General features: G+C 52.8%; 1 protein-coding gene across 50 annotated transcripts in view; it reads right to left on the bottom strand.

Moving 5' to 3' along the window:
• LOC116760690 overlaps positions 1-13,258 on the bottom strand; it is a 73,321-nt gene that overhangs the window by 13,485 nt on the left and 46,578 nt on the right. For 46 of the 50 annotated variants that reach the window (XR_004351816.1, XR_004351812.1, XR_004351815.1 and 43 more), the window contains 6 exons: positions 6,566-6,840; positions 5,991-6,211; positions 4,517-4,615; positions 3,406-3,512; positions 3,162-3,207; positions 45-2,345 (listed from right to left, as the gene is read on the bottom strand). Coding sequence is in view for 3 of the 50 variants with exons in the window: in XM_032645991.1 (XP_032501882.1) it covers positions 2,219-2,345; positions 3,162-3,207; positions 3,406-3,512; positions 4,517-4,615 (379 nt within the window). In the remaining 47 variants the exon portion in view is untranslated. The other 4 variants (XM_032645991.1, XM_032645981.1, XM_032645971.1 and 1 more) reach the window with 2 other exon arrangements.

Here is a 13,258-nt window from a genome sequence, read left to right as displayed (position 1 = left end):
CAATTAGGAATGAAAAATAATCTATGAAAAACGAAGACATGATAAATTGTGTACAGTAAAGCATTTATTAAGGTCAGGATGCATGACTGAAAGATAATTCAACAGCAACCAATTTATAGTTTACATCACTACCACATTTCGGCAAACCGAGGACATCAGATAAATTTTAGTGATTTGCTTCTGAAAAATCCATTAACTGATCTATTACCCGTGCATAAAGTATTGTAGATGTAGTTAAAGAAGCTAGCAGGAAAAAGCATAACCTTCCTCCCCCTCTCTCTGCGCATCCATCTTCCAGGAAGCCCCAGGCTGTTGCTGACCAGACTTGGCATGAGGCCTCGAGGCTGCTGCTTTTCCCCCTACATCATAACCGATTTCAAATGGTGCTAGACAAAAACAGACTCTGAACACCAGGAGAAATCGGTCAGCCTGTGTAAGAGATGGGTCCAGTGGTGCTCGGTGGGGTCCGGCACCTTGACAGTGCAGGTGGCAAGTCTGATTTCAGCTGCTCGGCAACTGCAGCTGAATGTTTCACGGCATCTAGGAGCAGGTGGACAGTGCTGATGTGATGAGATAGTCCTTCTGGTCCACACCCCTCCCCTTGCCTATTGCAATCAAGTACCCAACCCGGCATTGCCCAAGCGTGTGCTCAAAGGCCTTACCAACAGGCTACTGCTAGGGGTTGCCGCTCCCTGTCAACAGAAAGACAATCACAACCTCTGGCTCTGCTCAAGCCTCTGAGTTTCTATTGAACACGACCCCATCCCTGCACTGTCCCCTTCCACAACCCAACACACTCAAGAGTGTACTTTGATTCTCAAGTTCTTCCTTTTCTTGAACCGGCTCAGGTGGCAGAAGGAGGGAAGCTGATCCCACGAGCAGCAGCTCCTCTGCGGTTGGCCTTTTGCTGTGCTGCAATTCTTACTCCTAAAACACTGATTTCAAATGGTGCTAGATACAAAGATGGAAAAATCTAAGCCACCATGTGAAACCAGCTTCCAGAAGAAGAGGATCTCACTGAAGAAAGAAGGGAGATGCGATCGGAAGACCCAGCCTCTGCCCCGAGCAGAGGTGTCTTCTTGCAGTTCCACTTGTGACGGGACATGATATATGGATCCATTAGAAAGGCACAGAGAAGAGTTACAAAGTGATGCTCAAAGAACACGAAAGTCAAAGCTGGTAATTTACACAGACAATCGCAATACAAAACTCATGAATTCTAAGTTACTTAATTCCATAACCAGTCCCTACAGATTATTATATATATGACGAAATAAAATAGCCAAAGCTGTTACTAAACTGGGTTAATATGTACATTAGTATTGCCCTGCTTTGTAAACTATTTCACAGTGTGCAAAGCATTTTCCCATATTTTCTCACGTCATCAGGAAACAAGCACCCTTTCTGCCTGTGAGGCTCTAGACACTACACAAAGGTGGGTTTCACCTGAGCCAGGGCAACACTTCCATGTGTCCTAGTCACGTAGATCACGGGCTCCGCCTTCCCAGCCATACGTGAGCAGTCAGGACATTCAAATATGACCCCGTTAATTGCCAATCTTATTTATTCTCTACTGTGACACAAAAAGATTAGTGTCTTATAATTGTACTAAGTAGATAATCCTCTAATAAAAGAATGGAGTTTTGTTTTGTGTTGTTTTCAAATTCTGCCTGAAAATTAGGTTTGCAAATGGTGTTCAAATTAGATTTCTCATCTCCTACTTGCACCATCTTTTTTGGTTGTTTGAAGCTAAGAAAATATGTCTGTATTTCCTCTGATACCATAACCAGGAGAAAGAAGAATCTGCATCTCTCCGGTTCCCTACCAATTCTTCAGGACTCTAGATAAACCCTTCTACTTTTTACGCCTCCTGGACATAACATCATGTGCTGCTCTAGGGAAGAGAAGGAAATAAAATTTGAACACCAAGCTGTGCTCTTGAATTCTCACAACAGTCTTGCGGAGTAGGTAGTATTCCCTTTTTGGCAGGAGAAGAAACTGATCCTCAGTGTGGTTCAAAAACTTGTCCACAGTCCCATGACTAGTGAATGGTGTCGATTCCAGGTCTGACTCCAAAGTCTGTGCTCCTACTCTTCTGCCCACTGCCTCCTGTTCTGTAGCTGGACTACCGTCTCATTCTGTTCTTGAACTTAATTATGAGGAAGATTGAGGGTGAGGGTAGTCCTAGGCAATATTTCTGCATAGATGGGGGTGGGTATTACTGACTGTACAACACATTAAACTTGGGTGGAGATGAGAGCACGCCTGGTTCTGCAAGGAGCCGGTGCTTCGATACTTGCTTTGTTCTCCAGCACCCTGGTGCCTCTGTGGTCTCCACTGCACGGCTGTGGGAGGGGAAGACGCTGGGGATGAACTGCCCCGCAGTACCTGCGCTGGACGCCTGAGCGATCCTGACAGCAGGCAGCAGTAGGCTCTGCAGCCCGTGGGGCTCTGCGTGGCCTCGGCCACAGGTGGGAGAGCCAGGGCTGGGGATCAGTACTGCCTGCCAGGGCTCTAAGTAAGGACACCTGCAGTCAACAGCGGAGGAGAGGCCGGTGTGCGGGGGGCAGGGGGGTGAATCTAAGGCTTTAAGGTCACGACTGAGCGTTAATGATAGTCATTCCCGTAGAATACGAACCCTATAAAACGTGGGGTTTGGAGACCTACACTCGCTAATTCTCAGCTTTGCTGCTCTGTACTTCAGCCAAACTCGTCTTCCTTTGTAACTTCCAACTGCCACTCTCCACAAACCCGTTCCTAAGGTGTCGTCACAGGAGTCCTTCGGTGAGATCCAGACTGCCTCTTTCTCCATCGGAAGGCCTCTGCACAGGCTACTCCTTCTTTCTGGAACAATCTGCACCTACTCTCTCGTAACTACCAACCGTCAGTCACTGCCCTCCCCGCCAAGTAAGTCCTCCTTCAGGTCTCAGCTGGGCCACCCCGTCCGCAGGAAAGCTCCCCAGTCTAGCCTGGCTTTGGGTTAAGCTCCCCTCTCACACCATCATGCTCCTGGTCCTTCAGAACACACTCAGGTCATCTAGTCGTGAGGGTGATTAATCCATGTCTCTCCTGCTACCCAGGAAGCGTCAGCTCTGAGTGCAGAGGAGGGGATGCACATAGCAGAGGAGCGACTGTCACCGAGGGAACTAAGGGACACGAACCTGAGTTTGGGCTCCAACTCTCGAGTTCTAAAATACTCTCGGTTCTCTGGAAGAAGAGACAAGAAATCATTAGCAATGCATTGCTGTAAACACTCTAAGAGTAGAGGGGGTAAAAGTCATCTTAGTATCCAAACCTTTCACCCTTCCAAGCCCACCAGATAAAAGGGTCTGCTGAGGTCTCAGACCTCCCAACAGAACCAGGCTTCTCTCTTGAAGTCGGCCGAGCAATGAATGACTCACTTACCTGAAACCAGATGCTGATTTTGTCCCCTAGTTGCAAGTAGCCAGGTGATTTCATGCGGCTGGAAGCAGCTTGCTCTCCCTGGCACCCAACCCGAGGGCCTCCTTGATCTGGAAGAAGGCAGCCTGGTAAAACCCCAGCCTGTTAAGGGCTGTGTCATCAAAGGCGGGACGCTGGATCCTCCCACCTCAGCCTAGCGACCCCACGCAAGCTGACCAGTGGAGAAGGGCTTAGAGGGCTGTCGGGAAGGAGAATCAGCCCCTGAGGAGTGGGTATGTCAGCCCTGGGAGGTGCCACAGCACAGGAAGAGGGTTTGGGGGCCACAATGCCGCACCAGTCCAGTCTGTGCCCACATTCTAGCTGGCGGTTTTTCCACCCCCTCGTGCCTACGAACCTCCTCTGCCTGGGCAGGGACCCGAGGGTGCAGGAAAGGTCACCATACAGTGAATCAGAACACAGTGGCTTTAATTCCTGCTCGGCCAGGCTCTGAGAACTGGGGCCTGCACTTTCCTGGAATAGGCCTCGGAATGTTCATCCGAAAACAGAGGGGCTGGTGCAGACTGGTCACTGCACATTCAAATGTATGGAGGGGTCAGGCAGGAAACTTAAGACAGAGAAGCAGAGACAGTGTGCAGCAGAAGTGTGGGGACCCGGAGGGGCCGTGTTTAGTCTAAAGGCATGCAGAATCCGATACAGCTGAAAAAAAAAAAAAAAAAAGAAACAGAAACTCTGCACAGGCCAAACAGACACATCTGAGTGTGAAATACAATTCATGGGGGCCGTTGCTTAAAGAATAGCCTGGAGATTGCAAAGAGAGCTTCTACTGCATTCTATAAATGATGCTGTGTCATTTAAAGTGCTAAAAATCCTATGCCCAGCACAGTGCCCAAAAAATAATATGGGAGGAAAACAGGAAGGAGAGGAATCCTTGTTTATGAAATCCGTAAGCAAACCCACGGAACAAACAGATATTTGCCTCCAGGAACCAAATGCTGCTGGCTTGTTCCGCGCTACCACAGCGTGTTCAAATCCAGAACGCTTGGGAAGGTTCCTGCGAGGCAGCAGCTTCTCCCTCCCTCCCAACCCAGCTGGGTGCTGAGTCACAGCTACTTACATGACTGACGCAAGTTCCAGCCAGAGTGGGGGAGGAGCGCCGGAAGTGGAGCCCAGATCATCCATCTTCCTGCCGCTGGGAATGCTGGTTTCAGGGCTCCTGGGAGTGAGGAAGAGTCATGTTGGTGAGAGAGGGGCCTAGAAAAGGCCCTTTTGAAAAAGGGGAACGGTCTGCCCTTGAGTTAGTCCCAGACCATTGTACGTCTGAACAGAGAGGCCCAGCCCAGCTTCCTGTCACTCTCGGCTCTAGCCCTGGCCCAGTGTCCTGGACATTTTGTCTTAAGCTGTCAGGGTGGGACCTGTTGCCAACTAGCTGTGGTTAATGAATCAGAGAAAAGGGTGATAAAATGAAAGGTATATATACAGGGGGCCGCGGAGGAGGGGAACGTGGAACTGGCTCTCTCTCTCTTCCTCTCTCTCTCTCTGGCAGCTTGGCTTCCATGAGGACTCAGCATCCAGGAACCACCACACTTCACAGGCCCTAGATCCCAAGGTGGGATGACATACTCCAGACCCACTAAACCCCCCAAGATGACCCCTGAGGTAAAAAAAAATCACCACGTTCTCAGCTTGTGTGGGCCCAGCAACAGCAGCTCTGGTCTCTCTTGGGGCAGGGGTATGGAGGCCTATGTTCCTAGGCCTCTGTCCCTTCCTCAACACCACTTGGGTCTGGAAATCTCCCAACCTCCCAGACTCAGGACAGGGCATGGAGGCCCTAATCGGGATGACTGGCTGGCCGGGAGGATGCACATGGCTATCCTGCCCTGGGGATGCCATGGGGCCTGGGGGATAGCAAGAGACAGTGGGCAGTGAAGGGGAGGAGGAGGGGTGGCGTGAAGATGGGATCAAGGACGCCTCCCTGTTTCCCAGAGAGTGACTTAGGCTGGGCAGAGGATGGGCACAGCCCTGAACTGCTTTCAGGGAAGCTGGTGCTTTCCACAAGAGGAAACGTAAGTGTGCCTTTGGTCTACTACACACACGCAATGCCCACCACAGTTCACAGGTCCAAGCCAACGCAGATCTGAAGAAAAACCACCAACACTGCTCCCTTGTCATTCCCAAATCATCTACTTGACCCAGTGAAGATGGACTCAGAAGTGAAACTTCAGGCTTAGGTGAAATCTAACTCTGGAGGTTGGGGGAGAGACACCCAGAGCCCAGCTTCCCCAAGGAGGAGCTGGGTCACCCCCTCCTGCAGCCGCCAGGAGTGACTAGCGGGCACAGTATGCCGCCAGGAGCCCCATTCAGAGGACCGCGTGCCCGCCCGCCGGGTGACGCACGTTTCTGGCCCCAGGAACCTTTCCAGAGGCGTGCCCAGCCTCTGCAGTACTGCCCCCACTCCTCCTGGAAGGAGAGCAGAGCATCTCCCCAAGTCAGACATCCTCCCAGGAGCACAGCCCCGGCAGGCACCAGGAAGCCCGGGGCGCACCCACTAACCTCCGAGTGGCGGTTCTACCCAGTACCTGGGCACACACCTGGCAGAGCACATGGACCGGGTCATGCCCATGACCTGGTTCCACTTCCCTAGGTGGGGGGTGGGAGGCTGGGCAGACAGAGGGTAGGTCTGGAGTCCAAAGCCAGCTTGGAGCACCTTTCTCTCCTGCTTCCCCTGCAGCTGGCCAGGCTGGTGGCTGTACCTTCACGGCTATGCCAGCCTCATTCTGTTATCAGGACCTCTGTCTGCCAGTCTCAGGACCTGGAACAGTGAGTAGTGGGAGGAGGCAGGAAGAGGAGGGAGGGGAGGGAGGGAGGAGGAGGGGAGGAGGAGGGAGGAGGAGGGGGGGAGGAGGGAGGAGGGGGGGAGGAGGGAGGAGGGGGAGGAGGGAGGAGGGGGGAGGAGGGAGGGAGGAGGAGAGGGAGGAGGGAGGGAGGAGGGGGGAGAAGGGAGGGAGGAGGAGGAGGGGGAGGAGGGAGAGAGGAGGGAGAGGAGGGAGCGAGGGGGAGGAAGGAGGAGGAGGAGGGGGAGGAGGGAGGGAAGAAGAGGAGGGGGAGGAGGGGGTAGTTTCACAGTCTAGTGCATTCCCATCAGATCGGAGAGGGGAACACGTACAACTTCCCCTTTTCAAGAGCTCCGCTGCCCCCACTTTTGTTTCGGTTCCTTCTCCTCTGGACTGGGGATGGCACGGCTGGTGGGCTGGGCAGGGGCGGGCACCCAGGTGCCCAGCCAACTGGGCTCTTGCCTGGCTCCATCTCGGGCCTGGCAGGCTCCCTCGCCCATTACCCGGCATGCCCTTCTCCTTGTCAGGGAGGCCGCGCCCTCTTGTTTTCAAAGTTTTATAACAGTATTGTTTGTTGTCCAGCAGATTAAATTCTTTTGGAGGCGGGCTGGCGGGGGCGGGGGGGGGGGGGGGGGGGGGCGGGGAGGTTAGGGAGAGGAAGGGAAAAGAGAGAGGGAGAGAAAACACAAATAACTGCTATTAGGGCCAAAAGATTAAATGAGTTCCTTTCTGAACACAGACTTCACCTGTCTTGGAGAGCGGCCAGTGGCCAGGAGCCCACGTTCCCTTCCTCTCTGTCCCTGTCGCTCTCTTCTCTCTCTGCCCCCTCCTCACCTAGCAAGGTGACATGTGGTCTCAGACTTTCCAGGCCACTACTCAGGGTTCAAGCTGAAAAGAAGAAACAGCTAATAGGGCTGGGGGGTGGGGGATTCATGCCTGAGCAACTCCCACCCCAGATAGGAAGCACGACATGGGTCCGAGCTGGTCCTGGCAAGGAGACCCTGGATTCCCATCTCCTCAGGGCTTTGGATGACCTTCTCCAGGACCAGATGGGGAGCTGCCCCATTTCAGAAACGGTTCATCTCTGCAGTGAGCCTGTGCCGCGTTCACATGTGAAATAAAAGTAATACATTCTATGATGTCAGGGACACCGGAAGAACTGGACCCCAAGGAAGCGGTAACACTAACGCGTGGACAAATATTCCCGTATACCTAAGGAGTGAGTGAGGATGAGAAACAGAAAAGAAGGGAGATAAAAAGCTGATATAAAATAAGCATGATCTTATAAAGAGGGGGAACCAGTGAAAGGTTCCTAACCTGGCAGGCCTTTCGATGCTAAATCTGCAGGCACTAACAATACAAAAGGATACGTGATTCTCCGTATTCAATACAACCCTCATTTAGACATTAACTGGTTGACTCTGGACTCTGGTCACCTCGAAGTAGTATGCTCACTTCAACACACACCCATGCCTTTAGAACAGCAGGCAATGCTGGTGGTCCCAGAGCTGTGGACCTGCCCTGAAATATTCCTCTTCCATCTCCTGCCTTTCTCCACCAACTATGCATGGCCCTGCCTCACGCACCCCTCTCTCTCTTTCACACACACACACACACGTGTACACACACACACACACACACACACACGCGCGTGCTTCTTCACGTCTCTGATGCCTATCAAAGATCCCTAGGGCTAGGAGGAACTGGGTGGGGGGGGGCGGGGGGAGTGATACAAATCAGGATTAGAGCAGCTCAGGGCTCTTTCCTGCCAGGGATAAGGGGCAACGTGCCTTTCTCCCTTTTTTTATTTTCCAATATTATCAGTCCTATACGGTCAGTGGCAGGAGTTCTCTCTGCAAGGAGAAACAATGCTCATGTGTCCATCCCCCCCCCAACCCCCCGACCCCACCCCAGGCTCAGGCGTGCCTCAGAGGCAGAAAGGAAAGATGAAGCCTGCGCCGGATCCTGACACCCACACTCATGCTGTTCTGGGGTGGCCTCAGAGTTCACAGACTCAGGCCCAAAGGCCCCTGTCCAGGACCTCCAGTCTCCCCCTCTCAGATAAAGAAGCCTCATCTTTCCTTGGGAACCCTCAGCAAAGGGGATGCCACAGTCCTTCCCAAAGTCTAGCCTAAGCCACCCTCCCTGCTACAGGTTCAGCCATCCTCTTTCCCAACCTCCAGGCAAACAGGGTCTGGCATGACAAATCTTCATAGGTAAAGTTACTGAAGCCTGCATCCACCGAAACAATCCCCCGGTAGCTTCCCCGTCACGGGGTCTCTCTACAAGCCGAGGCTGCCTTCAGGGGATACAAACGGACAAACGTCCAATCCCAATCCTTCTTCAGGGAACACCCCGGGATAAAGCCTAAGCCACCGTGGCTAAATGTGTTGTAAATTAACACTTCTTTCCCCTTCAAAGAGGTTGTGGCCTATTTGAATGAAGATCACACAGAGGGGTCTCATGGCCAAGAAGATGCGCAGCTCTCACTCTGCCTCAGCACCCTTCTAAAGGGTGAGGGCTGTGCTCAATGTTCAGAAAACACTGACACCAAGAATTCTCTGACCACCTTCTCCGTGGGAAAGGGCTACTTCTTCAAGTCAATAGTGATTCAAACAATCCGAGCTGAAGCCAGCGTTTCCGGTGTCTTACTTCACCTTTGTACCTCAGCCAATTCTTCCAGCAGGTGCTGTGCGCTAAAAGTAGCTAACGAACAGGTAACGCACGTGCATACTGGGCAGAGCTCTGTGTGTACCTTATAAATCCAATGGGAAAATCTCAAAGACCCCACAGTGAGGCCTCATTTCTAAGAGAGCTACTTAGCTGAAGCATGACCCCAGGCACACACAGGAGATGTCATTACAGACATGTCAGAACTGTCTGAAGCACTGCATATTCCAGAAGCTTCCAAATGTAAGAAGCCTCACCAGAAACACATGACGCATGGCTGGCTTCCCAGCCAAGGAGTGCAAGCCAGTCTTCACAAGAGCTCCAAGAAGCTGAAAGAATGGAGAATGGGAGAACCCAGATATTCTGAGGTTTCCTGCCCCTTCAATATATAGAGAAGCGACCCCAAACCTAGAGAGATCAAGTCAACTGCCCAAGACCCACCCCGATCCCTGCCCTGCTCCATGGGTCCCACAACTAGAACCCGAGGAAATGACAACCGGAGTCAGGGGCCTGGGTGGGTGTCCCAAATTAAGCAGATACAAGCAGTTAGACCCTGGCAGGATTCTCTCTGGTTCAGTGTCATCAACTACAGGGCTAATACCACCCACTTGCCCTCACAGGGCTGTGTGAGGCCAAAAGAGCTCGCAAACGTGAAAAGAACCGTGAAACATCACACGGCACATGTGAGACAACGGTTACTAGTCAATTCCTCTCCTGCCTGCATCCTAGCCCAAATCCCTCTTCACACCACCACTCTCCTGGGAGCTGGGGAGGCTGGGCTCAGAGTTACGAATCCCAGGTAAGTGTCCTGCAGAGTGGCAAGCAGACAGCATCTTGGAGAAATGCAGTTATTTTTAATGCTCTGCATTCTGTCTGGCGGGTTGCACAATGTGTGCCTCCGCCTCAGGGCTCCTACCCACGCAGCCCAGGAAACATGGTGGACGTCAGGGACTGAGGCTGCCATGGAGAAGAGAAGTGAGGCCAGGACCTGGCCACTCCTGGCCACAGCCTGGCTTTGCACAAAAGCCCGGAAGGGCCTGGGACCCTGGGTTTTGCTGTATGTGTTTCATTTTTGCTGTCTTTTAAAGAATGACTCAAGACTAAAGAGTCAAAATGGAACTGGTAGCTCTGAGATATTTCTGTTTTTGTTTTCTTTTCTCTTGTCTTTTTATCGTTTTTTTTTTTTTTTAAATAGAAGGGCTTAAACAACCACATGAGAAAAGAAGGCTAAATATAAAGGGAAACTTCCTGACAGCGAAGGGGCACAGACCCTGAGGATAAGTCTCAGGGAATGCACAGGACACAAGGGCCCTGCAGTCCTATTTTCTCTCCAGGATTTAGGGCCAGAAAGCATGGCACATCTTTCCTGGGGCACGGCATGTCAAGTCACCCCCTGCAGCACAGCAAGCCCCCAGCAGCTCCCACACGGCCCATCTCGACAAGCCTCTTGGTGGGAGCCAGAGTCCACGTCCTTGGTCACCTGGAGGGTCCTCATCAGCCACCTTCGTGCAGTCTTCACCCTTCGCACTTGCTTTTGAAGGTCTTTCAAAAACTGTCTCCACCCACCCGCCCTAATTCATGCCGACAGTGTCCCTTCAGAAAACACGATTACAGCTGCTCTCAGACGGGTCTTCAAGGTCCCACCCCTCTCTTGTGATACAGATCCTGAGTTTCGGGCTAAGAAATACCTCCATGAACATCCAGGGAGCCCCCATATGGGAGTTGGCAGGAACCTCCAAAAAGATTCTGATTCAACCCTCTCATTTTACAGATAATGAAACCGAGGCCCAAAGAGGTGAAGGGGGTGAGTGAGTTTTTACCAAGGGAGCCAGAACCCAGGCCTGGTGACTCATCTACAGGCTCCCTGGGCCCCCACAACCACACGCCACCAAGACCCACGCGGCCCCCTGGCAGCAGGTGGCAGTCTCCACGGTCAGGGTGGGCCAGGCGGCAAGGACCATGGCACCGAAGAGGGAGAATCTCGTGGCCCGACTCACCCTGGGCCCAGCAGCCACTGCACTCCTACTGTGTAAACAAGTCCTGAGCCCAGAGGTTGCACACAGGAAATGTCCCCTACCCCGTCCCCAGCCACCGACCTCTCAAGACGCAGAGCTCGTCCAAGCATCTGATACAAGGGGACTCCCCCCGCTCAGCCTCTGCCTGTCCCTTCCCTACTGCAAAATCTCGCAACCGTGTGTTCTGGCAGGAGAGGCTCAGCTGAAGTCTGCCTCCTGCAGACACGTGTTTTACCAGTGACTCGGCAGAGACTGAACCCGAGTGGCCCCCAGTGCTGCGTGGACCAGAGGTGGCCACGGTGACCAGGCTGAGGTGGAGATGCCAGCTGGCGCCTGGTGACGGTGGGAGACGGAAGGTCAGGAGCAGCCACGGCTAATGGAGAAAATCCTAGTCTGCTGGTGACCAAACTACAGGCTACGGCCACCTTGATTCCTGACTCACTCCAAGTTCCTGTGAGCTCTGTGGACCTTGGATGGATTTTCCCAGCTGTTAGGAAAAGAGAGGGGTTAGTCTGTGTATCAGTTCTCTTTGGAGGCTCAATCAATATGGCTTCCCCAGGTGGCCGAGGTCCTTCTGTCTCTCAAATTCCCTCGACCAACATCTGGATGCCTCTTCTTATGTAGGAGTGTCCTTCTTTTCCATATATGTCTACTTTATTTTTAAATTCTATTTATTATTATTAATGATCTCTCCCCACGTTAGAATATACACTCCGTAAGAGCATAAACTTGGTTTTGTTGAATTCTGCATCCCTAGCACCTAGCACAGTGCCGGGCATATATACAGCAGAGGCTGAAGACACATTTGTAGAAGGAATGTTATTTGCCTGCCTATCCACGGATACTAAAGGGTATCTGCCCCTGCCCTGCCTCCCTCAAAAGGGATGTAATGCAGCCCTCCCTGTGACAGCAGAGTCCCCTGGGTATCTGGCCTTTCACTCTGGGTTACATCATTTGCCTATCCTCTGAAGGTCTTAGCTCCTTCCAAAAATGTCTGGCTTCAGCCTAAGAGGATGAAGAAAAAGTACAGGCTTTGGACTCAGAAGTGCCCGAGTTTAAATCTCAGTAGTGCCACCTACCAAGTGTGTGACCTTGGTTAAGTCACTGAACAATCACAGTTCTTTAACCATAAAAGGGAAGTAACACCTACTGCATATGGTTGTTCTGAGCATGAAATTAAATAAGCAAAAGGGGGCCCTGACAAAGGTCAGTTTCCCTTTCCTTGGCCTGCATGCTGAGACCAAGAACTCTGATGCCTGTCTCTGGGCTCCATGCACACACGTGTTCACTCAGGCCACAGCAGGCAGCCCTGGCTGAATGCTGGACACCTCCTCCAACCCCCTCCTGGCCTTGATCCTGTGGTCAGACACTGTACAACCATCTCCCCGCATGGCTCTCTCCATCCTTGTCCCCCTGCTACTCCTCTGCCCAGGCTCCACACTATTGCATCAGGCTCCGCAAAGGCCCGGGGCCTGGAGGCGTTCTCTGGCCTTATCAGCCCACGAGCAGCTCCTGCAGAAGAAGCTACCAAGGAACCAAACCCAGTCTCTGCTTTCCTCACAGACACTCCAAGTCCCAGAAAAGCAACGCAAGATGAGGGCCTCCCACAGACAGCCGGCTAGTGGAAAAGGCACTCTCTCTCGCATATTTCAGAGGGAGGCAACATGCCCAAAAAAGTGACCAGCATGAGATACAGATGCTCTCTAAAGCTGCAGCTGCAGCCTCCGGGGCACTCGTGCCAGGGGATAGAGCTAAGATATGCATTAAACAATTCACAGCCCTGACCAGACCAGGATTCAATGGAATAGAAAGGTGCTGACCAATCGGGTCCCCTGGCAGGGCCCCTCCCCCACGCCTCCTGGCCAAGCCACACCACCACGGCTCCAGTGCCACCAGCTCTGTTAACCGCCGCCGGACCCCAGCTGGAAAGGCCCCACGCTGCCTCCTGGCTCCCAGACTGCAGGGGTTCAAAGGTCGAAAAGAAGTGCCAGCCACGCCTGGCCCCCCTCTCAGCGGATGCCAGCTATTCTGCTAGCCTGGCTTCTGCCACATACCGTTCCAGGTCTAGAGAAGCCAGGCTGGTGAACAGGAAGGTAAGAACTAGGTGAGGGACAAAAGTAGGAAAATCAGCCGGCGAGCACCAACCCCAATTCTGGGAACACCAGAGGCCACAGAGGCTACTACATCTCAAGGAGCAAAACCAACTTCCCCACCCTGGTGACATCAACCTAGCCGAGGGCAGGGCTGTGAATGGAGGCAGCGGTCACCCGGAGCCAGGCCCGGGGACGCACTGCACACAGGACAGCGAAGGCTCCCGAGCATGGCCAGCAGCTCCATCTG

This window comes from Phocoena sinus, chromosome 1, assembly GCF_008692025.1.
Source record: "Phocoena sinus isolate mPhoSin1 chromosome 1, mPhoSin1.pri, whole genome shotgun sequence".
In the NCBI taxonomy this organism is placed as follows: Eukaryota; Metazoa; Chordata; class Mammalia; order Artiodactyla; family Phocoenidae; genus Phocoena; species Phocoena sinus.
The sequence above is the reverse complement of the archived record's forward strand: the minus strand, read 5'-3'. Positions and strand labels throughout refer to the sequence as shown.